The sequence below is a fragment of the Hyperolius riggenbachi genome, chromosome 9 (assembly GCF_040937935.1).
Source record: "Hyperolius riggenbachi isolate aHypRig1 chromosome 9, aHypRig1.pri, whole genome shotgun sequence".
NCBI classification, from domain to species: Eukaryota; Metazoa; Chordata; class Amphibia; order Anura; family Hyperoliidae; genus Hyperolius; species Hyperolius riggenbachi.
Genome location: NC_090654.1, coordinates 86,213,570 through 86,238,159, shown reverse-complemented (window position 1 = coordinate 86,238,159; position 24,590 = coordinate 86,213,570). Strand labels below are relative to the sequence as shown.

At 44.7% G+C, this 24,590-nt stretch overlaps 1 protein-coding gene across 1 annotated transcript in view; it reads right to left on the bottom strand.

The window, feature by feature from the left end:
- Positions 1–588: 588 nt before the first annotated feature.
- POC1A (POC1 centriolar protein A) overlaps positions 589–24,590 on the bottom strand; it is a 56,748-nt gene continuing 32,746 nt past the window's right edge. The window contains exons 7-11 of the mRNA XM_068251593.1: positions 23,726–23,859; positions 20,044–20,112; positions 12,511–12,663; positions 8,570–8,734; positions 589–966 (exon numbers count right to left, since the gene is read on the bottom strand). Coding sequence (XP_068107694.1) covers positions 853–966; positions 8,570–8,734; positions 12,511–12,663; positions 20,044–20,112; positions 23,726–23,859 — 635 coding nt within the window. The 3' untranslated portion in view covers positions 589–852. The remainder of the gene's footprint in view (positions 967–8,569; positions 8,735–12,510; positions 12,664–20,043; positions 20,113–23,725; positions 23,860–24,590) is intronic.

The following is a 24,590-nucleotide window of genomic DNA, read 5'->3' as shown; positions in this document are numbered from 1 at the left end:
GTGGAGGACACTTGGCGCCAGTACGAATGTATAATTCGGACCATAAGACGCACTGACTTCCCCCCACACCTTTATGCGAGAAAGTGCATCTTAAGGTCTGAAAAATATGGTATTTCTTGAGATAGCTGATGCCTTTTAGGGTTGATGAGCCTTAAAGTGTATTTATCAGGCTTTGTCTTCTGAATTGAGCTGAAGTGTGTTCCGGGACTATACTGGCTGGCGAGTCCCACATCTGCAGGGGCGTTACACAACACAGTGCTGTTTAAACCGCTGCAGCCCTGCTTTGAGGAGGAAAATATTGTGTGATTTGGCAGGAGGATACAGGGATAGAGGAGGACATAAAGGGGACAGGCTACTACACCAGGGAGACAGGAGGACACCAGGGGAGACTAAAAGGCATAATGGGGAATAATAATTGGGGGGGGGGGGGGGGAACCTAACACAAGTTTTAATATACTTTTCCTGTTTTTTTGCCCTAGGTGCATCTAATGGTCCAAAAAAATATAGTAATCCAGAGGGTAAAATTAAAACACGAATATGCTGGACAGTATTTATTAAAACAAATCATTCATTAATTTAAAAACACTATTTACAAATACAAACCATTTATTACATTTAAAAACACTATTTACAATTAAAATCTCTCAAGAAATATGTAAACTATATTGACAGAAGGTCAGCAGACCCCATAAGCACATCTCAGTGTCAGTTTGATGACCTCTTCACCCCTTCAACACACTCAGCATTAGCACATGCTGGAGCTATGGATGCTGAGGCAGTACTTCCTCTCTTGCTGCATTCATGTGGCTTTAGTATGTACTGGTGTCATGGCTGGCCGAGGAGCCCCTCATATTAATGCACGCTGGTATCTTGGCTGCTGTCAGGGACCCTCCTCTCTTGCCGAGCTATACATTCCCTCAGTTTGTCCTCAGTTAGTGATAGTCTTTGTTCCAGAATAGCTACAGTCTACAAATAAAAAAAAAAAAAAAAAAAAGTGTAGGAATGAAAATGTGTAATATACATTTAAGATAAATGTGATTCAAAAATGGTCAATACCACCCAGAGTACCAGTAGTATCACATCTTAGGGACTCCAGCAGTTAGATTGTGGTAGATCCATTCTGCTGTGATCTTGAACATGCATTACAGAAGCATTATTTCACAAGTGTATTTAAAGCGTACTCGCACCCTATGATTGTCACCTGCAGGGATCAGGACTTGATCCCTTGGGGGGCAGTTTCGGGTCAACTGCTGTACAGACATGCCACAGGGTTAGTAATAACAATATTTACCGTATGTTTCAGACTATAAGACGCACCTTTTCTCCCCTAAAAGCAAGGGGAAAAAGTCCCTGCATCTTATAGTCCGAATGTGCGGCCAGGTGTCCCCCACAGGCAGGTGCAGGACATAGTGTAAGCCCTCACCTATCCAACTGCAGGCTCCAAGTCCTGCATCCTGCTTCATCCGGCGTCCTGCGTGAGATGGAACGGGCCAATGGGGCTCCAGCTTTCTTCACACTCTTCCCACCCGCTGAGTCCATTCCCCGTGTCGCTGAGACTAGTTTCCCCACTGGCGAGACCCAGACCAATCAGCTGCCTCTCACCTGTGGGCCAACCCTCCAGCCAGCTCCTCCACTGCCGAGACCCGGACCGACCAGTATCCCTGTCACCCGGCGCACCACGTGGGCCAATCCTTCAGTGGCTCCAACTCCTCCACCGCTGAGACCCAGACCGATTAACTTCCTGTCCCCCGGGCGCAGCACGTGGCCAACCCTTCAGCGGCTACAGCTCCTCCACTGCCACCGATGAGACGACTATTTCCCCTGAGGCTGCTGGGACTAGTTCCCCTGCTCCACCAGACTGATGAGCTGCCTCTTACTACGTGGGCAGCTTCTGCTGATCCCCTGTTCACTGTCACTGATGAGGCCCGCCGCTGATGGGAGATCCAGACCGATCTCCATGAGGGCAGCTTCCCTCTCTTCCAGGACTATTAACAGCACACTGAAGCTCGGCTACTGCTGGTAAATGCACTGTAATGTATGTCGGGCCAGTGTAGCTTAGTGTGGGTTGTGAGGCCAGTGTAGCTTAGTGTGGGTTGTGGGGCCAGTGTAGCTTAGTGTGGGTTGTGGGGCCAGTGTAGCTTAGTGTGGGGCCAGTGTAGCTTAGTGTGGGTTGTAGGGCCAATGTAGCTTAGTGTAGGTTGTTGGGGCAGCAGAGGTTAGTGCAGCTTGGCAGTTAAGGTTCTTGTCCTCTGAAACTAGGTGTGTCTTATAGTCCGGAGTGTCTTATAGTCTGAAAAATACGGTAATAGTAAAAACTGTTTGCTGTTAAAAGACAATAAAAATGGAAAACATTCACCAACCTTATCAGAAAAAGTCACTTCAAATTTGATACTCACCTATGTAGAGGGAAGACTCTGGATAGCATACAGCCTTCCTGGTCTTTCGCTCCGTGCCGTTGTACCTGTGCTGTCCCCGGTTAAAGTTAAATTTACTCGACGTCCTAGCTCTTTGGCACTCCTCGGATAGCCTGTGGAAGGACTCACGTCCCCGAATAATTCCCGAAGTTGAGAGCATCTGTACTGCGCATGCATAAGGTCAGACTCATGCGTGCGCAGAATGGGTGCGCTTGTCATTGGAACTACTACTGGGGGATGCAAGTACTTACTAAGGCTGCCCAATGAGTGCCAAAGAGCTAGCAGGTCAAATAACTTCAACTGGAGACAGCGCAGGAACAACAGAATGGAGAGAGGACTGGAAAGGCTCTATGGTATGAGTTTCCTTACTTAAAATTCCACAGGTACACAATTGAGCCCAGGGCTGTGTACAGTATGTGCAGTAGCCCGCGACCGGCTCAATTGGACAGCATTCAGATGGGCATAGCAGCGGACCAGGAGGACCGCGCGGGGGCTGTAAGAAGCCCCAGGTAAGTTAAACAATGCCTTTGCGTTGCTTACGTTTACCTTTAAGACGGCCATACACAGTTACATTTTCCTTTTATTTTTCTTCAAAAAGATCGATTTTATAGACTGATCATATATGATTATCTATTATATGTATTCCTATATAGTACAGATAGTGCACACCACTTATATTATGATTATATGGCTATGTATAGTGTGCTAGGGAAGCAACAGAAACATTATATATGTAGAGAGAAATATTCCCTGTAATAAGCACCACTGTCATATCATAAATCAGGTATAGACTGATCGAGACCAGACCATAGAATTATTCAAAATGGCAAAAGTTTATGAATCATAGCAAAAAACTATATATAATTAGAGCCATAAAAACAATTAAAAAAAACAACGGACCATAGGCCCATACCACCAAGCAACGGTATAATAATTAATTATATATCAATAATCTCTCCAATAGGGGCAAATAAAGCCCATACAGGAGTATGATCCGGAACATGTATAAACACCTGTGCAAGTATGACAATATTATAAAGTACAATGATGAATACCTATGAAATAATATAGTAAAGTGCATATGTCCAGTAAAACTGGATTTTATTCAATACCAGATAACACATAATAAACATACATATAAAGGTGATCTCAAGACGATGGCAGTGCAACCCTGGGGAAAAAAACGTATTTCCTACAGTAACCACATCCAAACGTGGGAGAATGAATGGAGAGAATATCCTGATGGTAAGACAGCCTTAAAGAGAATCTGTATTGTTAAAATCGCACAAAAGTAAACATACCAGTGCGTTAGGGGACATCTCCTATTACCCTCTGTCACAATTTCGCCACTCCTCGCCACATTAAAAGTGATTAAAAACAGTTTTAAAAAGTTTGTTTATAAACAAACAAAATGGCCACCAAAACAGGAAGTAGGTTGATGTACAGTATGCCCACACATAGAAAATACATTCATACACAAGCAGGCTGTATACACCCTTCCTTTTGAATCTCAAGAGATCATTTGTGTGTTTCTTTCCCCCTGCAGCTATCTTCCACTGAAGTGTCAGGCTGTTTCTTCCTGCAGAGTGCAGACAGCTCTGACTGTATGTAATTCCTCAGTATGTGAAAGCCCAGCCAGCTCAGAGGAGGATTTATCCAGCTTATAAAAGATAAGAGAGAAGAGAGAAGCTGCTCTAATCTAAATAATACACAGGCAGTGTGCAGAGAGGGGCCTGGAGGGGGGAGATGCATCACAGAACCACAACACTGAAGAAGTTGGCAGCCTTCCAGACACAGGCTGACAAGTCTGACAAGAGAGAGATAAGTTGATTTATTACAGAGATGGTGATAGTAGAACGTGCTGCAGTAAGCCAGAACACCTTAGAATAGCTTTTGGAACTTGTAGGATGATAAAAAACAGGATGCAATTTTTGTTACGGAGTCTCTTTAATGCATAGCGTGGCTAATTGGGCACTTTGTTAGAATAACCATGCATACTGGACATTTTACTATATTATTTCATAGGTATGCATCATTGTACTTTATAAGATTGTCATACTTGCACAGGTGTATATACATGACCCTGGGTCATACTCCTGTATGAGCTTTATTAGCCTCTATTGGATAGATTATTGATATATAATTAATAATGTTGCTTGGTGGTATGGGCCTGTGGCCCCTTGTTTTTTAATTGTTTTTATGGCTCTTATTCTATACGGTTTTGGTCTATGATTAATAAACTTTAGCAATTTTGAATAATTCTAGGGACTGATCAGTCTATACCTAATTTATGATATGACAGCAGTGCTTATTACAGGGAATATTTCTCACTATATATCTATTATATTTATAAAGCACCAAAATATTTTGCAGCGTATTTTCCACCATGCCTGATCAGCTGTTTTTCTAAGAAAAAAAATTGATATAGATTCATCACTCCCTAATGAAAAGCTTTATTTGATTTTCCTAAACAGACATTTTATGAAATATATTTTAAAATATCAAATGATTTGTTGGTACGGTGAATGGCCACATCCATGAATGTGTTCACAACAAGAGCTTATAAAAAAAAAGTTCTAATGCTTGCATGAGACTGCTACAGTAATTTACGAACCCATCGGCGACCTTCAGCAGGTTACAATACGACTCAGGTGAACGTTGCAATCTTTTACCGCGGGATAGCAGTACAGTGGTGAATGCACTGGCAGAGTACCGGGTTCAGTCTTGCTCAGGAAACTATCTACATGTAGTTTATATATTTACTCCAAGCCTGCATGGGTTTCCTCCAGGCTTTCTCCCACATCCCAAAATTATTCCGATACAGTGGTTTGCAAAAGTATTCGGCCCCCTTGAAGTTTTCCACATTTTGTCATATTACTGCCACAAACCTGAACCAATTTTATTGGAATTCCACGTGAAAGACCAATACAAAGTGGTGTACACATGAGAAGTGGAACAAAAATCATACATGATTCCAAACATTTAAAAAAACAAAACTGCAAAGTGGGGTGTGCGTAATTATTCAGCCCCCTGAGTCAATACTTTGTAGAACCACCTTTTGCTGCTTGTACATGCCTTAATCATCTCCCGCCTAGACTACTGCAACACCCTCTGTGGGCTACCACAAAAAAGGCTAGCACATCTCCAATCCCTTCTAAATTCAGCGGCCCGCCTCATTTACCTCTCCACACGCTCTTCCGATGCAGCCCCACTATGCCGTTCTCTCCACTGGTTACCTATTACCCAGAGAATCCAGTTCAAACTCCTGTCTCTAGCATACAAAGCCCTCCATGAGTTGTGCCCTCCATAAATCTCATCACTAATCTCAAGATATTGTCCCTCCCGCAACCTCCGCTCCTCCCAAGAAATTCTCCTGGCCTCTAAGCTGATCACCTCCTCTCATGCTTGCATCCAAGACTTTACACGAGCATCATATCTTATCTGGAACTCTCTTCCACAGCTTCTACGTCATTCTCCAAACCTGGACATCTTCAAACGCACTCTTAAAACACACCTTTTCAGACAAGCTTATAACATTCTATAGCCCTTATTTACTTATTTGACACAATGTAATCAGAGGCAAAGGGTCACTGCCTCATCCATCTTTCACCCCCTTACCTAATGGGTCCCCCACTACCCACTAGATTGTAAGCTCGCAAGGGCAGGGTCCTCCTCCTAATGTTTACTGTTTTTGTCACAATATTTGTGCTGCTTGAAACTCTGTTTTACAATTTGTTAGTATATCTATGTTCCCCTTGTCGTCTTATTGTGCTTTGTAAAGCGCTGCGGAATATGTTGGCGCTATATAAATAAATAATAATAATAATAATTACAGCTGCCAGTCTTTTAGGGTATGTCTCTACCAGCTTTGCACATCTAGAGACTAAAATCCTTGCCCATTATTCTTTGCAAAACAGCTCCAGCTCAGTCAGAATAGATGGACAGCGTTTGTGAACAGCAGTTTTCAGATCTTGCCACAGATTCTCGATTGGATTTAGATCTGGACTTTGACTGGGCCATTCTAACACATGGATATGTTTTGTTTTAAACCATTCCATTGTTGCCCTGGCTTTATGTTTAGGGTCGTTGTCCTGCTGGAATGTGAACCTCCGCCCCACTCTTTTGCAGACTCCAACAGGTTTTCTTCCAAGTTTGCCCTGTATTTGGCATCCATCTTCCCATCAACTCTGACCAGCTTCCCTGTCCCTGCTGAAGAGAAGCACCCCCAGAACATGATGCTACCACCACCATATCTGACAGTGGGGATGGTGTGTTCAGAGTGATGTGCAGTGTTAGTTTTCCACCACACATAGCATTTTGGCCAAAAAGTTTCATTTTGGTCTCATCTGACCAGAGCACCTTCTTCCACATGTTTGATGTGTCCCACACATGGCTTGTGGCAAACTGCAAACGGGACTTCTTATGCTTTTCTGTTAAAGGCTTTCTTCTTGCCACGCTTCCATAAAGGCCAACTTTGTGCAGTGCATGACTATTAGTTGTCCTATGGACAGATTCCCCTATCTGAGCTGTAGATCTCTGCAGCTCGTCCAGAGTCACCATGGGCCTCTTGACTGCATTTCTGATCAGCGCTCTCCTTGTTCGGCCTGTGAGTTTGGTGGACGGCCTTGTCTTGGTAGGTTTACAGTTGTGCCATACTCCATTTCTGAATGATTGCTTGAACAGTGCTCCGTGGGATGTTCAAGACTTTGGAAATCTTTTTGTAGCCTAAGCCTGCTTTAAATTTCTCAATAACTGTATCCCTGACCTGTCTGGTGTGTTCTTTGGGCTTCATGGTGTTGTTGCTCCCAATATTCTCTTAGACAACCTCTGAGGCCGTCACAGAGCAGCTGTATTTGTACTGACAGATTACACACAGGTGCACTCTAATCATTAGCACTCATCAGGCAACATCTATGGGCAACTGACTGCACTCAGACCAAAGGGGGCTGAATAATTACGCACACCCCACTTTGCAGTTATTAATTTGTAAAAAATGTTTGTAATCATGTATGATTTTCGTTCCACTTCTCACGTGTACACCACTTTGTGTTGGTCTTTCACGTGGAATTCCAATAAAATTGATTCATGTTTGTGGCAGTAATATGACAAAATGTGGAAAACTTCAAGGGGGCCGAATACTTTTGCAACCCACTGTAAGTAGAAAAAAAATTAAGTACCTCCACTGTATTTTAATTTGTAAGTAATGGCATCCTTGTAGTGCCTGAATGTAACATTGAACGTGTAAATAACTCATCTGTTTGCCGGTAAATGGGAACTAGTGTTAAACCATGCCCCGTTGAAAATACACCACGGCCACCCCAACCTGAGTTGCCATGGGGCACACCCTGTTTGGCTGCTCCAGGCTGATAGGCAGCTGAGCTGGGGGCAGGGCATGGTAACACAGGTTGGTGTAGTCACAGAGCTCCGGACTTCTCGTGATGTTTCGGGTTGTGGGGGTGGGATTTAAACAATAATGGCAATTTCCCAGTGGAAAGGTGATTTATTCACCCATTTAATTGCTGAAGTTGCATCCAGGAACAGAAAAAAATATACTCTTACATTCAATTTTAAGTAAAATACATTGGGTGTATTCTTTCATCCCCAAAAATTGTCCCAAGACCATGAAAAGGATATTAGACTGACTATGGTAGGGGGTAGACTGTAACTCCGCTGAGGGACAGTTACTGACAGGACTATGAACTATGTAAAGGGCTGCGGAGGATCAGAATTTTATTTTATATTCTCATTTTATTTGGCCAAATTTTGCACAAGAATTTGACTTGTTGCTTAAAAAAAATCTGTAATAAAAAAAACCTCCCCTGGGGGGTACTTACCTCGGGTGGGGGAAGCCTCCGGATCCTATTGAGGCTTCCCCCATCCTTCTCAGTCCCACAGCGGCGGCGAAAATTCTCCCAGAGCGGCGGCGATGTAAATATTTACCTCCTTGGCTCCAGCACAGGCGCACTATCCGCTCTCTGCACGGAGATAGGCGAAAATAGCAGATCTCCGTCGGGCCGCTATACTGCGCAGGCGCAAGTCTCCTGCAGCAGCAGCAATTTATCAGGAATGTTTCCTGATGCTATTCCTTGCATCACAGGAGATGCCTTTAGTAATTCAGATCCATGGTATTTGATACCACAGATGAACAAGTTTACCTGTGTGAGAATATCCAGCTGCCCCACAATGTGCTCCAAAGTGTTGGCAATGTTACGGACGTTGGTGGCGTCTCCTAGAAGCTTTGGTTGGTCATCCAATAGCAGTTTGGGGCTTCTGCTCCTCTCCACATTCAAAACATTCCTAGGAGGATCAAAATCCACCACCTGGATTTACAAAAGACATGTCAAAACTTAGTTGAGGAAAAAACCTCTCAAAAAAAAAAAAAAAAAAAAAAAAAATGTATAATTTTGCAGTGGAACATTTACTGTATCTATTCAAAGAAAATTCTAACTTATTAACCACTTCAGGACCACAGGCTGTTGTAAAGATGAAGCCATGGTTCCTGGGTTCGTGATCAGCGCTGTTGTGTTGAATTAAGATCATGAGCTGCTTGTTTGCCGTTATACTCCTGTAAAGTAGAGGCTTTAAAGGGGACCCTAACTCTAGCACAGCACACAATGAAAAGTCTTTCTTTCATGTGACGTAGTGGATCACACTCTCGCCCTGCAACACCCAGGGTCCGCAGTTCAAATCCCAGCCAGGACACTATCTGCACAAAGTTTGTATGTCCCTCAATCCCCCCCCCCCCCCCCCCGTGTGTGCGTTGGATTCCCCCAGGTACTCCTGTTTCCTCCCACATCCCAAAAACTTACAGATAAGTTGATTGGCTTCTCCTCTAAAATTGGCCCTAGACTACAATAGACATATGACTATGGTAGGGATTAGATTGTGAGCCCCTCTGAGGTTATGAGGTTAGTGACAGAACTATATTGTGTAAAGTGCGGTGGAAGAGGTTGGCGGTATATAAATAATAATAATACAGTTGCTGAATAAATTTACTGGCCTGTGCTTGTTTAGCTAGATAAGAGTGTCAATTAGCTTTTATCAGCAGCTGTAAATCAGAACTGTGTTGTGGCAGCTCTCTACCCCACAGTAAACACAGGGTTAAAGGAAACCTGAGGTGAGAGGGATATGGAGGCTGCCATATTTATTTCCTGTAAAGTAATACCAGTTGCCTGGGATTGTTACAAGGAACTTACAAGGAAATAAATATGGCAGCCTCCATATCATTCTCACCTCGGGTTCCCTTTAACCCTTTCAGTACTTCCAGAGGAGTGAATCAAAGGAAAACTTCAAGGTGGTTTTTTTTAGGATTTCCATAAACTGTAATGAATACATTTTTTCTCCAAAGGGCTATGGCCCACTAAAGTACTTTTAGCCGCATTTTGAAATCGCCCCCGATTCCGAAATGCTAGGCTAAAGAAAGTTAATGAAGCTGAGAGAGACCACAGGATCAATTTGCCAAATGTCAAATCACCCTGCATGCAACATTTTCAGTGCTAATTAATAGGGGAAAGCAAGGCCCCCAAATCGCTGCAGAAATCACTCCACTTTCAAGTTGCAAAATTGCTGAGTGTTTTGAGAGCGATTTGCAATCACAAGTGTGTGCCCAGCCTAAAGGTTATCATGCTGTGCCCAATCTTTTAGAGCAGAGAGGAAGTTCTGGGGTTAGTACCACTTTAATTAGCCCAGGTATAACACTGTCCGCTAAAAACATGAAGATAGGAAACACAAGTATGGTAGGATTCAACTGTGTGGTTCCTGGTCACATGATGATTGTGACTCACAGCGGACTTTTTACATTGCAGTGTTTCCATATTCCTGGCTCTCACTTTTCTAATTGTATACATGTGGGTTCAGTGGAGAGAGAAGCAAACATACACATATTTTTAAAGTAATGCAGTGTGTATATAATATATAACAGAGCTCCGTCTGCCCTGTAAGAGAGTGTATAAGATAGCTACTGACTATAAACCAAGGAGCAGTTATCAGCTGCACATATCAAACGTGTGAAAAGATGGCCCGATCCTACACAGAAGAGAACAAAACCATCTGTCTGACCAGCATCACAGATCACATTTTACTTAAAGAGATTCTTAAGCCGTGCAAAACTTTCTGCAGCAGTCCCATGCCCTCGCAGTCACTCTTGGATCCTCCTGTCTCCCACCGCCAGCTACTTCTGACTTCGGCCGACAAACTCAATGCGCAGGCCTGGCCACGAGTCTCCTTCTTTGTGTTCCCGTCTGCAATAGCGCTATTGTGGACGGGAATGCGAAGAAGACCACGCGTCGCCAGGCCTGTCGGCGAAGTGAAAGTAGCTGGTGGCTGGGGACAGGAGGATTCGAGAGTGACCGCGAGGGCACAGGACAGCTGCAGGGGGCTGGTAGAAGCCCCAGGTGAGTAAAACTGATTTTTTTTTTTTTTGCAGGCTTAAGTGTCCCATTAATTTGAATTTTTTTTATTATTATTTATTTCCTTTTGCAAACATTTTAAACATTCCTCAAAGTCTAGCTGCAGCTAGTAGCGGTACTCAAGTAGTGCAAGCGTTGCCACAGTGACTCTCAATGTGTGTTACCATAGCAACACTCTCACTACTTGAGTACTGAAGGTCTAACGCTGGGCATACACGGGTCGATTCGGATCGACCCCCGCCTCGTCCGCGCGGATCGATTCGCGCTCGTCCCCGCCGGCGCTTATCACCCGCTCCATTCGCTGCTATTGTCCGCCTGCGGGAATCAAGCGTGGAATCGATCCCCACGATGATCGGACGCGTCAGACATTATCAATCGAGCCATCAGGCTCGATTGATAATCCTCCCCTCGACGCCGTGTATGCCCAGCATAATAGCATAACTCACAGTGCAATGCTGCCGGTAGTAATAGTAATATTGCCGTGCACTTTCTGCATAAAGCATTACCGCACTTTTGTTCAGCAACCCCCATATGACATGCTGCTTATAAATGGTTTGTCCCACTTTAGAGCATGCCTAGCATACAGTTCACATGGACAGTGAACTGTGCAATTGGCTGTTTTAAATCTGAAAATCCATCATCTTTTGATTGCAGTGCAGTGCAACCAAATGGCAGAATGTATAGCCACCATAGGTGCCAAAGTTTGCAATTACTCAGTTTTTAATGGGTTCCAATAATATCACAACATTGGTAAAAACCATTATCTTTAAAACTAAAAAAGGCCTAAATGATGAACAAAATATAATATGCAAGATCTTTCTAAATAAGGAATAACAAAGCTAATTGTGGCGTTCATACATCTGGCCTGTAGACGGCACCTGAAATGATGATCTATACTGTTGTGGATTGTTGGTTCCAGTCTGCCTGGCTGGAGACAGGAGAAAAGCATTGTGACTACTGAACACAACACTAGACAAGACAAATAACACTCCTCGCAGACTCAAAGTGCCTGAGCTGCAGCCACTAGGGCGCACTCACTGGGCAGTAACAGAGTTAGGGAGTCTAGCCCAAGCACTCCTTACTGAATAGGTGCTGGCTCTTGAACAGGAAGATCAGAGAACTGAACCCAGGTCTCCTGTGTTAGAGGCAGAGCCATTAAAGTGAATGGGAATCAGACAGATCCCCTGTAGCAGTATTCAACCAATTTGGTCAAATACTTCACTCTCCGCTACCAAAGAGAGGCTTTGGAAGTCTTCGCGAGCCCTAGTGCTCCGGAAGATGGGCCGCTCCATACTGCGCACACGCGCGAGTGCCCTCTCTCGACTCGCACACTCACAGTATGGAGCTACTTGGCTTCTGAAAGTATCAGAAGTCCCTCGCGGCGGGGGATTCAAATGGAGGAGCTGCTGCTGCAACAAGGGGACCGAGAGAGGAGATGGAAGGGTCTATAGGACTCAGAGCCTTCCCACTCCTTAGGTAAGTATATGGCTTTTTATTAATCTGATTCCCATTAACTTTAACCATTACACTATCCAGCCACTAATCAAAGCCAAAGATGTTGATTAACAACATTTCACCTAAAGGATCAAGAGCTCAGTTCTCTTTCATTTTCTGGCTCAATAGAGATTTGAATGTTAGAAGACATTTTGCTGAACATTTGTGTGAGAGGAATACTTTAGCTGTACAACCTCACATATTGGGTCATCTGGGACAGCTGGATAATTTGGTTTGAGGGGGCGTCTTGTCCTGGTCTCCAAGGCACCCATAGCTGGGTCTTGCGCTTTGTGTTTGAGGAGGTCACTGTAGGCTGCAGAATCGAAGTTTGTTTTCCACACCATTATCTGAAATGAATGACAAGTCAGCAGTGATTTGTAACACAAACCCAACACAGCAACAACAAAAAAATCAGTAATAAACATGTATCAGTAAATGCTCAAATATCTGTTGTGTTTTTTCTGTTTTAACTATAAGCACTATAGTAAATAGTGCAATAGTCTGTGCCACTAGTCTAGGGGGCCCAACAGGAAACCTCATAGGGAACAGTTCTCCAATCACAGCACCATCTACAGCACGAAGCCTTGAGTGGCCAAATAGTGTTGGCGTACTTTACTACAACCTTTGTGAAAGCTAGAAGTTCAAGATGGTGCCATTCACCCAACCACATTAGTGAGATTTCCCAGTGGATCACCTAAAGTAGACTATCGCCCATTCTGTTTCCTCTATCGTAATTCATGTATTACTAGTAGGATATATGGTTCATTGCTGAGGGAAAAAAAAAACATGATCAGACATATTTTTCAGTATCAGATAGCAGTTCATCTGTTAATAGGGCTACTGGAGTGGCCTAAAATCCGGTAGGGTTATCAAACAAATTACCTCATATGAGATAATTTACCTCATGAGCTAATGACATTTAGCAATTCTGGTAGTTTTTAGTCATGTTCTACCTCATGAGGTGAATTTTACAGAAAATAGCTATTCGCATGGAAATTAGGGGGCATGTTAGCACATAATTTACCAATCAGTTTAAGACCTGCCTGTACCTGGAGGTAAAGTCAATTTGTATGTATTTTGCAGTTTTAGTGGAGTTCCTATTGCTGTTTTAGTATCGTTCCTATTCAGGCTGTGTAATAGAAAAGAATGGTAGAAATAGAACTCCAAATATTTACTGGATTTTTTTTTTATAAGGGATGCCTATAAATATACTTTTCATAGGTTGCTACATAAGTAAATACACCTTCCCCACCTCAAAAAACATCTTCCAAAGACTAGCCTAACTTATGGAAGACAATTAAAGACTACAATTATTTATTTACTGCATGCTTACTGCTGAAATACCTTGTTTCACCTCACTTTATGCATTTACCTCATGTTCGGAAATGGGGAAAAATCGTTCAGAATTGCTAAAAAAAAAAGTTGAAAATACCGCTTGAGGTATTTTACCTACAAAAAAATACCTACCTCACATGGCTACCAGAATTGAGGCCAATACCCCATCTTCTACAACAAGACTTTCTAACAGCCATAAAGCTACGTACACACATGCGACAACGATCGTTCGTTGTCAACGACGAACAAACTTTTAATTGATGAAAGAACGACCTAAGTAAAGTTAGTTTTAAAAGGTGTGTAACGATCAGATCGTTAGAACGAACGTTACATCACATAAAAGTAACTATTGCGCCTGCGCATAAAAATGAAAAGTTCCATGGAGAAATAGTGAAATGCGCATGTCAAGCCTAGTACGAACGATCGTTTCCAACGATGTACTACTTTTGCAAACGATCGTCGTTGGGAAAAATCCGCCAAGCTAGATCATTAGTTTTGAACGATCTCGCTCGTCCGTCGTTAGACTTCATGGTCGTTGGCTGCTTTTTTTCAAACGATCGTCGTTTGAAAGGATCGGGGAACGATCGTTTCAAACGACTATAGTCGCATGTGTGTACGCACCTTAACACCTGTGCACACAGCAGCTGACTTGACAGATATGTTCACACTATGCTTGTCGCTTTGCATAATACCACCGTATGTGAACTCACGGCTCATACAATGTATGGGGGTGGTCATGCATCCATGAAAAAGGAGGTGCGGGGAAATTTGGGCACCCAATTTAGCAAAGTAGAATATCGGTACATTTACTGATATTCTACATTTTAAAAGAGTAATATTTGTGACACTAAAATGTTGATAATTTATTTTACTACAACTAAACCTAACCTTATTCTCACACTGAACCCTCCCACTATCGATGCCTAACCTTAACCCCCAACCCTCCCCCCCACCCCTAACCTTAACTACCCCCACTCCACAGCTAAACTTATCCACTCCCCCTCCCATAGCTAACGCTAACCATCTCCCTTGGCTATCCTTAGCCTCCCTCCCTACCATGGCTAACCTTAACCACCCCCACGGCTTACATTAACCACCCCCTCCTCCACAGCTAATCTTAAAAAAACAACCCCCGCCCCCCAAACCTAACCTTAACTAAATGCAAAAAACAAGACCAAAAACAACAATACTCTAAAACTATATAACTATAAAACTTGCAAAAACGAATTATCCCGATGGGCGACCCATACAAATTATTGTGTGTGGTGTGAAATGTGGGAGCCGTTATATTTCACACTATAAACAATAATTTGCATGGGCTCCTAATTTCCTGCTGTCAGTGGTCACACTTCTTATTTATTTAAGTATTGGTATATAGCGCCGACATATAATGCAGCGCTGTACAGAGTATATTGTCACCAACTGTCCCTCAGAGGGGCTCACAATCTAGTCCCTACCATAGTCCTATGTCTATATCGTGCAGTGCATGTATCATAGTCTAGGGCCAATTTAGGGGGAAGTCAACTTATCTGTATGTTTTTGGGATGTGGGAGGAATCTGGAGTAGAGTTGGGCCGAACCTCCGATTTTAGGTTCGCGGAAGGTTCGGTTCGCGTTAAAGTTCGCGAACCGCAATAGACTTCAATGGGGATGCGAACTTTGAAAAAAAAAATAATTATGCTGGCCACAAAAGTGATGGAAAAGATGTTTCAAGGGGTCTAACACCTGGAGGGGGGCATGGCGGAGTGGGATACATGCCAAAAGTCCCCTGGGAAAAATCTGGATTTGACGCAAAGCAGCGTTTTAAGGGCAGAAATCACATTGAATGCTAAATGACAGGCCTAAAGTGCTTTCAAACATCTTGCATGTGTATACATCAATCAGGTAGTGTAATTAAGGTACTGCTTCACACTGACACACCAAACTCACCGTGTAACGCACCGCAAACAGCTGTTTGTGTAGTGACGGCCGTGCTGGACTGGTGCGCACCATGGCGAGAGTGCAGGTTTTGGTGGCTTTACAGCCCATATGGCCGCCTGGCTGATGTAGCTGAATGACAGAACAGTAACTGTCCAGCTGATCAAATTTGGTCTGACCACAATGAGGCAACGACCTTATTATCGTGGGTGTGCCCCCCGAGACACTCATCTAGGCGCCGGTCATTGCTTCATTGTGATACGCAAGCCCCTTCACCACGGCAAGGTAATGATCACGAAGGGGAATGGGCGCATGTACATGCCTTTTCTTTTGTTGTTGCAGCTGCCCGCAGTGCAGCCAGAAAAATTAGGCAGTCATGTACACGCACCAGAAAAATTATTACAGCCTAAAAAATTCAGCAATCCGCCTGGAGTCCCGGACCCTGTTGGTGGTGGCGGAGAAGGTAGTCAAGCGGCCTGCAGGCAGACATGCTGTGTGGAGGGACTGGGAGCGACTTAGTCTTCTTGGGGCAGGCCAGGCAGCCAGTCACACGGCGTGCAGGCAGAGATGCTGTGTGTGCGGGGACTGACTTAGTCTTGGGGCGGGCAGCAGCCCTCCGGGATCCATGCCTCATTCATTTTGATAAAGGTGAGGTACTTAACACTTTTGTGACTTAGGCAACTTCTCTTCTCTGTGACAATGCCTCCAGCTGCGCTGAAGGTCCTTTCTGACAGGACGCTTGCGGCAGGGCAGGAGAGAAGTTGGATGGCAAATTGGGACAGCTCTGGCCACAGGTCAAGCCTGCGCACCCAGTAGTTCAAGGGTTCCTCATCGCTGTTCACAGCAGTGTCTACATCCACACTTAAGGCTAGGTAGTCGGCTACCTGCCGTTCCAGGCGTATACAGTGGCGGGTCCACTGAACAGAACAGGTATGCAGTGGCAGGTTCACTGAACACAACAGGTATGCAGTGGCGGGTTCACTGAACAGGTATACAGTGGCGGGTCCACTGAACAGAACAGGTATGCAGTGGTGGGTTCACAGCACAGGTATGCAGTGGTGGGTTCACTAAACAGAACAGGTATACAGTGGCGGGTTCACAGAACAGGTATGCAGTGGCAGGTCCACTGAACAGAACAGGTATGCAGTGGCGGGTTCACTAAACAGAACAGGTATACAGTGGTGGGTTCACAGCACAGGTATACAGTGGCGGGTCCACTGAACAGAACAGGTATGCAGTGGCAGGTTCACTGAACACAACAGGTATGCAGTGGCGGGTTCACTGAACAGGTATACAGTGGCGGGTCCACTGAACAGAACAGGTATGCAGTGGTGGGTTCACAGCACAGGTATACAGTGGCGGGTCCACTGAACAGAACAGGTATGCAGTGGCAGGTTCACTGAACACAACAGGTATGCAGTGGCGGGTTCACTGAACAGGTATGCAGTGGCAGGTCCACTGAACAGAACAGGTATGCAGTGGCGGGTTCACTGAACAGGTATACAGTGGCGGGTCCACTGAACAGAACAGGTATGCAGTGGCGGGTTCACTAAACAGAACAGGTATACAGTGGCGGGTTCACAGAACAGGTATGCAGTGGCGGGTCCACTGAACACAACTAGTATGCAGTGGCGGGTTCACTGAACAGGTATACAGTGGCGGGTCCACTGAACAGAACAGGTATGCAGTGGCGGGTTCACTAAACAGAACAAGTATGCAGTGGTGGGTTCACAGAACAGGTATGCAGTGGTGGGTTCACAGCACAGGTATGCAGTGGTGGGTTCAATGAACAGGTATACAGTGGCGGGTCCACTGAACAGAACAGGTATGCAGTGGTGGGTTCACAGCACAGGTATACAGTGGCGGGTCCACTGAACAGAACAGGTATGCAGTGGCAGGTTCACTGAACACAACAGGTATGCAGTGGCGGGTTCATTGAACAGGTATACAGTGGTGGGTTCACAGAACAGGTATGCAGTGGTGGGTTCAATGAACAGGTATACAGTGGCGGGTCCACTGAACAGAACAGGTATGCAGTGGTGGGTTCACAGCACAGGTATGCAGTGGTGGGTTCACAGCACAGGTATGCAGTGGTGGGTTCACAGCACAGGTATGCAGTGGTGGGTTCACAGCACAGGTATGCAGTGGTGGGTTCACAGCACAGGTATGCAGTGGTGGGTTCACAGCACAGGTATGCAGTGGTGGGTTCACAGCACAGGTATGCAGTGGTGGGTTCACAGCACAGGTATGCAGTGGTGGGTTCACAGCACAGGTATGCAGTGGTGGGTTCACAGCACAGGTATGCAGTGGTGGGTTCACAGCACAGGTATGCAGTGGTGGGTTCACAGCACAGGTATGCAGTGGTGGGTTCACAGCACAGGTATGCAGCCAGACAGGAACAAGTTAAGCCTAACTAATCTTTCCCTGAGAGACAGTCTGCAGCAGCTCGCCCTACTCTCACTAACGCAGGCAGCACACGAGTGACCGTAATGGCCGCCGCTGCCTGCCTTATATAAGGGGGGGTGGGGCTCCAGGGGCTAGTGTAGCCTAATTGGCTACACTGGGCCTGCTGACTGTGATGTAGAGGGTCAAAGTTGACCCTCCATGTGCATTATGGGGCGAACCGAACTTCCGCAAAGGTTCGCCTGCGGGACGCGAACGCGAACCACTGAAGTTCGCATGGAACCGTTCGCAGGCGAACCGTTCGGCCCAACACTAATCTGGAGTACCCGGAGGAAACCCACGCAGACACAGGGAGAACATACAAACTCCTTGCAGATGTTGGCCTGGCTGGGATTCGAACTGGGGACCCAGCGCCGCAAGGCGAGAGCGCTAACCCCTATGCCACCGTGCTGCCTCTGCGTCACGAAAACATTTTGTACGATACACAAAACCATCAAAAACCTTATTGCCCAAAAGTCAATGTGTGGTTTCATGTATGAACTAGCAAATAATTATTTGTCTCTACAAGTGGCTTATTTGTTGGAGCAGAGAGGATATTTTGACTATATTGCCACTTTAAAGGTTAGGGTGTGCCTAATAGGACAAGGGATGGAGTTCCAGAGTGAAGAGCAGCCCAAGAGAAGCATATAACATTACACAACTACCGTATAACCCTATTTCAGAAATAAAAGCAAGCAGTGTGTTGCTAGAATAAAGGGCAGGATTCCTGTAACCACGTTAGTGGAGTAAATATTGTGGCATCGTTTGGCAAGTTGGGTGACATGAGACACCAGTAGTGAAAATATTGGTAATCTGTTCTTACCAATATTTTCCTTCTGACCCTTGCAGGGTCTCCTTTTGAAGAAGCGGAGGGAAGCCCGGGGAACTAGTGGACTCGTCCACCCTGACAAGTGGAGACGCCACACTCGCCTTCTTGGGTCCTTCCTGGTCTGCATACCTGTGTCATGTATATTTGTATACACTTCTATTGCTCTTCACCAGCATCATTCGATGTATGTGGTCATTATTATGCGATTGATGTTTTTTGTAGATGTTTTTTGCACTTGTTTGATTTCACACTATTGCACTTTATCTGAACTCGGGTTCATAACACACGCTGTTTCAGTATGAATACAGTGCTGTGCAGATTTACCTAGCATTACCAGGATTCTAATAAATTACGGTACCTATGTATTTCTGATTACCTTGGGAAAGTGTTTTTGGTTTGAATTGGATTTATATTTATATGTGTTTAAGACGGGTTACTGATGATATAATAAACTTTTGATATTTTTGGAATATACACTGGAGTGGTGCGGATAATATATGAGGGGGGGATTTTTTCTTGTTGTTCTATATACATCTCTCAAATACCCACCCATAGCACACCCCTAGTGGTCGAGTGCGGTACGATTTATTGTTTATAAACCACTTCCTAAAATCTAACACTACCTCCCCAGTGCTGACCAGTTCTGCTCCTAGGTCAGAATACCCTTTATTTGTACACTACCAAATAAGCTTTCAGGAGCTGCACGCCCTAAAGCTTTTCCTGTAAAGTCATACTAATGTACTATGGCATACAGCAGAGCCATAACTACAGGGGAGCTTTTTGTGGCTATACTTTTATGGGTGTGACGATCATGATGGCCACACTTGTTTTATGACCCTTGTGAGGGGCACCAAGGGAAAGGGTATGAACATTGAAGGGGTCCCATCAAACTTTCTCTGGGGGTCCCATGAATTATAGTTACGCCACTGACAGACTGCATTTTTCTTTCTTAATAAATAAACAGAACTGTAGCGTTGGCCTGCCGGGGCTCCCAGTAGCAGTCACTGTATGTTACTATTCCAGCAGGACAGAGAAGCAGGAAGAGGTGGTAAATAGATCAGCGTGTTCTACATTTCAGTCATGTCAGTGTGGCAGTGTTCTGTGCCGCAGCTCACGCCAACACATTCCAGGTGTGCAACTATCGGCTGTGCTTCGGAATCCGATGACGGCTGTTCCAGCTATTTACGTATCAGACTTGCACTCACTTGTTCATCAGATCCCCCAGAGGCAAAGAAATCTCCTTCTCGTGAAAACTTGACACAAGTCACCGGGCCCTGCGTAGCAGAAGAACAAAGCAGGAAATGTCAAAGCTTCACGGTCGCTGCAAAGCAATCATCAACGCAATTTCCCTGCCCCCCGCATCACTGCAGCAGCTTGTACAGATAAGATTAACATGTATAGCAGAAATATTTACACGCCTGCCTGCTCTGGGTATATTCCAGGGCTTCTCACTGTGTTAGGTCTAATGTATGTACATAGCTTGCCCCATGTATTATTGCTTCTTCCCACACTCCAACATGTAAAGGCCGGTATACACCATGCAATGTTCACTTCAGATGCAATCCAAGCAAGTGATCAGATATTCAGATCTGATATCGATCGGATATAGAAGAAAGCTAGCAGACACACTGAGATTTTTTTGAAATTCCAGATTTCATAATGGATACGCCTTGAAAATGAATAAAAAAGGACATATACAAAAGGAACAAACAACAACATTTTCCAGCATGTCCATTCGTGTACATTTAATTAAGGCGCCAGGAAATTTGGGCGCAGGTTAAAGCCAAAAAAACAGCTTGTCCTGCTCCTGCAAAAGTCACGGTGGCGTTAATTACAAGACAAATAAAGTTGATATCGCGCTTTTCTCCTGGCGGACTCAAAGCGCCAGAGCTGCAGCCACTAGGACGCGCTCTATAGGCCGTAGCAGTGTTAGGGAGACAGAGCAGAGATTTGAACCCTGGTCTCCTGTGTCAGAGGCAGAGCCCTTAACCATTACACCATCCAGGCTGCCACTGAGGTAAGACGTTGCCAGCTATTGTTGGTGGGCGAATTACGCTGTTTTTATCATAATTTGGTCTTTTGATGCCACTGCTACAGCCATTATTCACATAATGACCTATTACGGCACCAGCTGCGCCCAGATTTCCAGGGTCATGTTTCCCTGGCTTGTGTCCGATCTGCTCTGATCTGGAAGGACGTTGATTTTCAGCGGAGTCTGGTCGATGGCAGTCAGTATGCTATATATTTTTTTGACCTATCCAATAATGTTCTCAGTGGGAAATAGGATCTGAAGTGAAAATTGCATGGTGTGTACCCACATGTAAGCCAAACAAAATAGCTGATTTAACAGATCGTGTTCAATTCATGTAACTCCTGTAGTTTTTAAAGCCATAAAAGTGATTAAATTATTCAAGCACAGTAGTGGGCTTATTCTTTTATTGTGGCTTTTTAAAACGAATACATGGTTTGTAATCCACTATAGTTCCCTTAAAGCCCCTGGAAACATTTTTCAGATGTCTTCAAAATTTCTTCTCGTTCTGTTCAGACTTTCAGAAAAAGTCAACAATATGATTACATGAGCAGGAAGAGAGTCTGGAATGTTTTGTATGTAAAGTGTACTGTTACTGGAAGTGCCCAGTCATACTAAAATATGTGCAGTGAAGAGCAGCAGTAAGTGAAGCAGGGGATTTAACCTCCCTAGCAATATTCCCGTCCCAGCTTCGGGGTAAAAAAAAAAAAAAAAAAAACACGCTCCTAGCAGTAATCCAGAGCTTGGGTCGGGCAACCACTGGGCAGGTTACCGAAGACAGCGGAGTGGCTTTTAAAAAAACGTATCCCTGGGATCGGAGGACTCTCTCGGGTGAGATCGCCATTTCACAGGTAATTGAGTTCTGTGCAGGAGTTGCCTGAATTAGGGGAAGGGGGTGTGTGACCAGCTCTAAATTTTAGGGTCTAAAAGCTTCCAGAACACCAAGGAGGTTAAAGAGAACCAGAGACAAAGCACTCATGTATTTTATTATATTTATCAGTGGGAACATGACAGTAAACACCTACCCTGCTTTTAAGCCCAATCTACACGATACGATTCTTTGTACAATTCGATTACGATTCTATTTACGATCCGATTAAATCCGACATGTCCGATCGGGATTCAATTCGATTTGCCATTGCAAAACAATGGCTAGTCAAATTGAATCGAATACCGATCGGACATGTCGGATTTAATCGGATCGTAAATAGAATCGTAATCGATTCGCACAAAGAATCGTATCGTGTAGATGGGGTTTTAGTTTCATTCTTCTCTGCTTAATCTGTCTGTTACCAGCTGTGATAAAAATCCCAGACTGAGCCTTCAGTCTAGGTTTGACCTGGAATCATTATAGCTGAGTCAGTCTTCTGTGGAGTCTTTTCTAGCCCAAGCCTGCCCCTCCTGGCTCAGCTTTCCTGCTTTGCATACTTAGAGCTGATGACATGGGAGGGGCTGCTCCTGAAGAAAGAAGCTCTGAAACTGACAAGTGTGGCTGTGTGATCTGTCATCATTATTATCTACTGTATGCAGTTTCATTTGTATGAGAGACACTTCCTACAGGCAGCCACACAGCATACCAGAATAATGAAAGCACACAGATGAAAGCCTGCAGCAGCAGCCCTGCTTGACTATAGTTTTATAGGCCTGGTGCACACCAGAGGAGTTTTTCTGAGCGTTTTGAGTTTTTAAATCTGCTGCTAATGTTATCCTATGTGTCTGTGCACACTGGAGCAATGAGGTTTTGTAAAAAACTCCATAGCATTACATTGGGAAGAGCTTTTGAAACCTTTCAAAAGCTCTTCCCAATGTAATGCTATGGTTTTTTTTTTACAAAACCTCATTGCTCCAGTGTGCACAGACACATAGGATAACATTAGCAGCAGATTTAAAAACTCAAAACGCTCAGAAAAACTCCTCTGGTGTGCACCAGGCCATAGAGCCTAGACAGCTTATCCAGAACAGTTCATAACCTGGAAGCAGAAGGGATATGAGCCGGCAGCCATATTGGATTTTTCCTGGAGCAATAATGGATAAAAAAAAAAAACACACAAAAAGGCACACCAGAGAGGCGAAATTATCAGGTAGAGCATTTATTCTTTACAAGCTAACGACTGATATGTTTATTTTGGGTGAATCGTTCATCTCTGGTTCCCTTTAAAGCCCAATTCAATCATTTTTGTTATGACTGCACCCCCCTCTTAAGTGCATCTACCCAACCCCCCATATTACATGTGGGTTTTTATCTTTTGGATGATATGACCCCTTCCCTCAATGCCGCCGCACCCCCCTCCCCATATCTAGCTAGACGGTCCACAGAGCTGGGCACTCAAAGCCACTGTGACTCCAATCAGTACTGTCCCGATCCCCCCTCATCCAAAGAAACCCCATGTTGCTCCCACTTTGCCTTCCACACCTTATCACACTATCACGACCATGACCCTCCACTACCCAGTGTATATACTGAGAACAGGGAAGGGGGGTTAGGGAAAAACCCATGGCTAATAACATTTACGTCTTTCCTTCTATCACAGATGAAGGAAAGGGATGTTGCCACACCCTTCAGATATTACTGCGGCAGGCTGAGGCACTGCAAGGATGCAGCAACCCACCTACAGTAGACCAGGTGGAAGTTCTAACAGGGGGTGTCTAGTGGATACAACGATGTGCTCTGGGAAGACACTTGTCAGGGAGGTGGAAGGACGGGTGGCAAAACTTGTGCAAATTTGGAGAGGCGGTTAGAAAAACAAAAAAGGAAATTCATTTCATGATTGGATATTTGAAGCAAACTCAGCATGAATGTTCATCCCCTTTAGTAACCCAGCACTATAGTCTACAGTTTTCCCATTCGGATATGTCACCTGGTGGCCGTGCAGGGTGTACAGCAGTCGTCCTTCCAGCAAGTCCAGGATCTTCAGGGTGGAGTCGTTAGAGGCAGTGATGAGGTAATTCCCAGATGGATGAAAGGACAGAGAGTTGACCACCCCACTGTGGACTGAAAGACAAGGCGAGAGTGATGAGGACTGCGGCCTACACTGCAGACATCCAATCAGATGCACAGTGCCCCGAAATGTACCAAGTCCCTGGAATATGCCACATCCCAAGCAGCTCAACATGGAATCCAACTGGCCACATGATATTATGCTGCCAACCATGCACCAACCAGCACATGGTGGTGCTTGGCATGTGCATAGAAGAGGTGGCCACCGCAGTCACTGTGAAAAGTCTTTGTAAGAGTACTTACATCCTTCTCAGCAATCACTTAGGCTGCATCTGAGCAGCCTTACTGTCAATGCACACAATATATATATATATATACACACACACATCTTCAGGGGCTCTCCATGTCCCTTTCTACACCTGGCATGGTTCATGTGACTGCATCGGATAAGATAGATCGGATGAGGCTTTGAAGTTGCCAGACTATGGGCACTAATGATAAGCACTGTGGGAGGAGCCACTACATAAAAATCATCTTTCTTAATGATAAAGATAATCAAGATAAAGATTAAACATAATCAAGTGTGTATACAGTACCGACCACAACTCCACAAGCGATTCGTCCAGTGGAGCAACTTGGCTGAGTGACGGCCCACTCATTAGTGCATGCCGCTCCCCCGCAGGACATCACATACTATGAACGGGGGGGGGGGGGGGGGGCATAACAGAATGCATTGTCAGCTACGCATCTGTACTGGCTGGCCCAGTGATGTTGCCCAAAGGTCC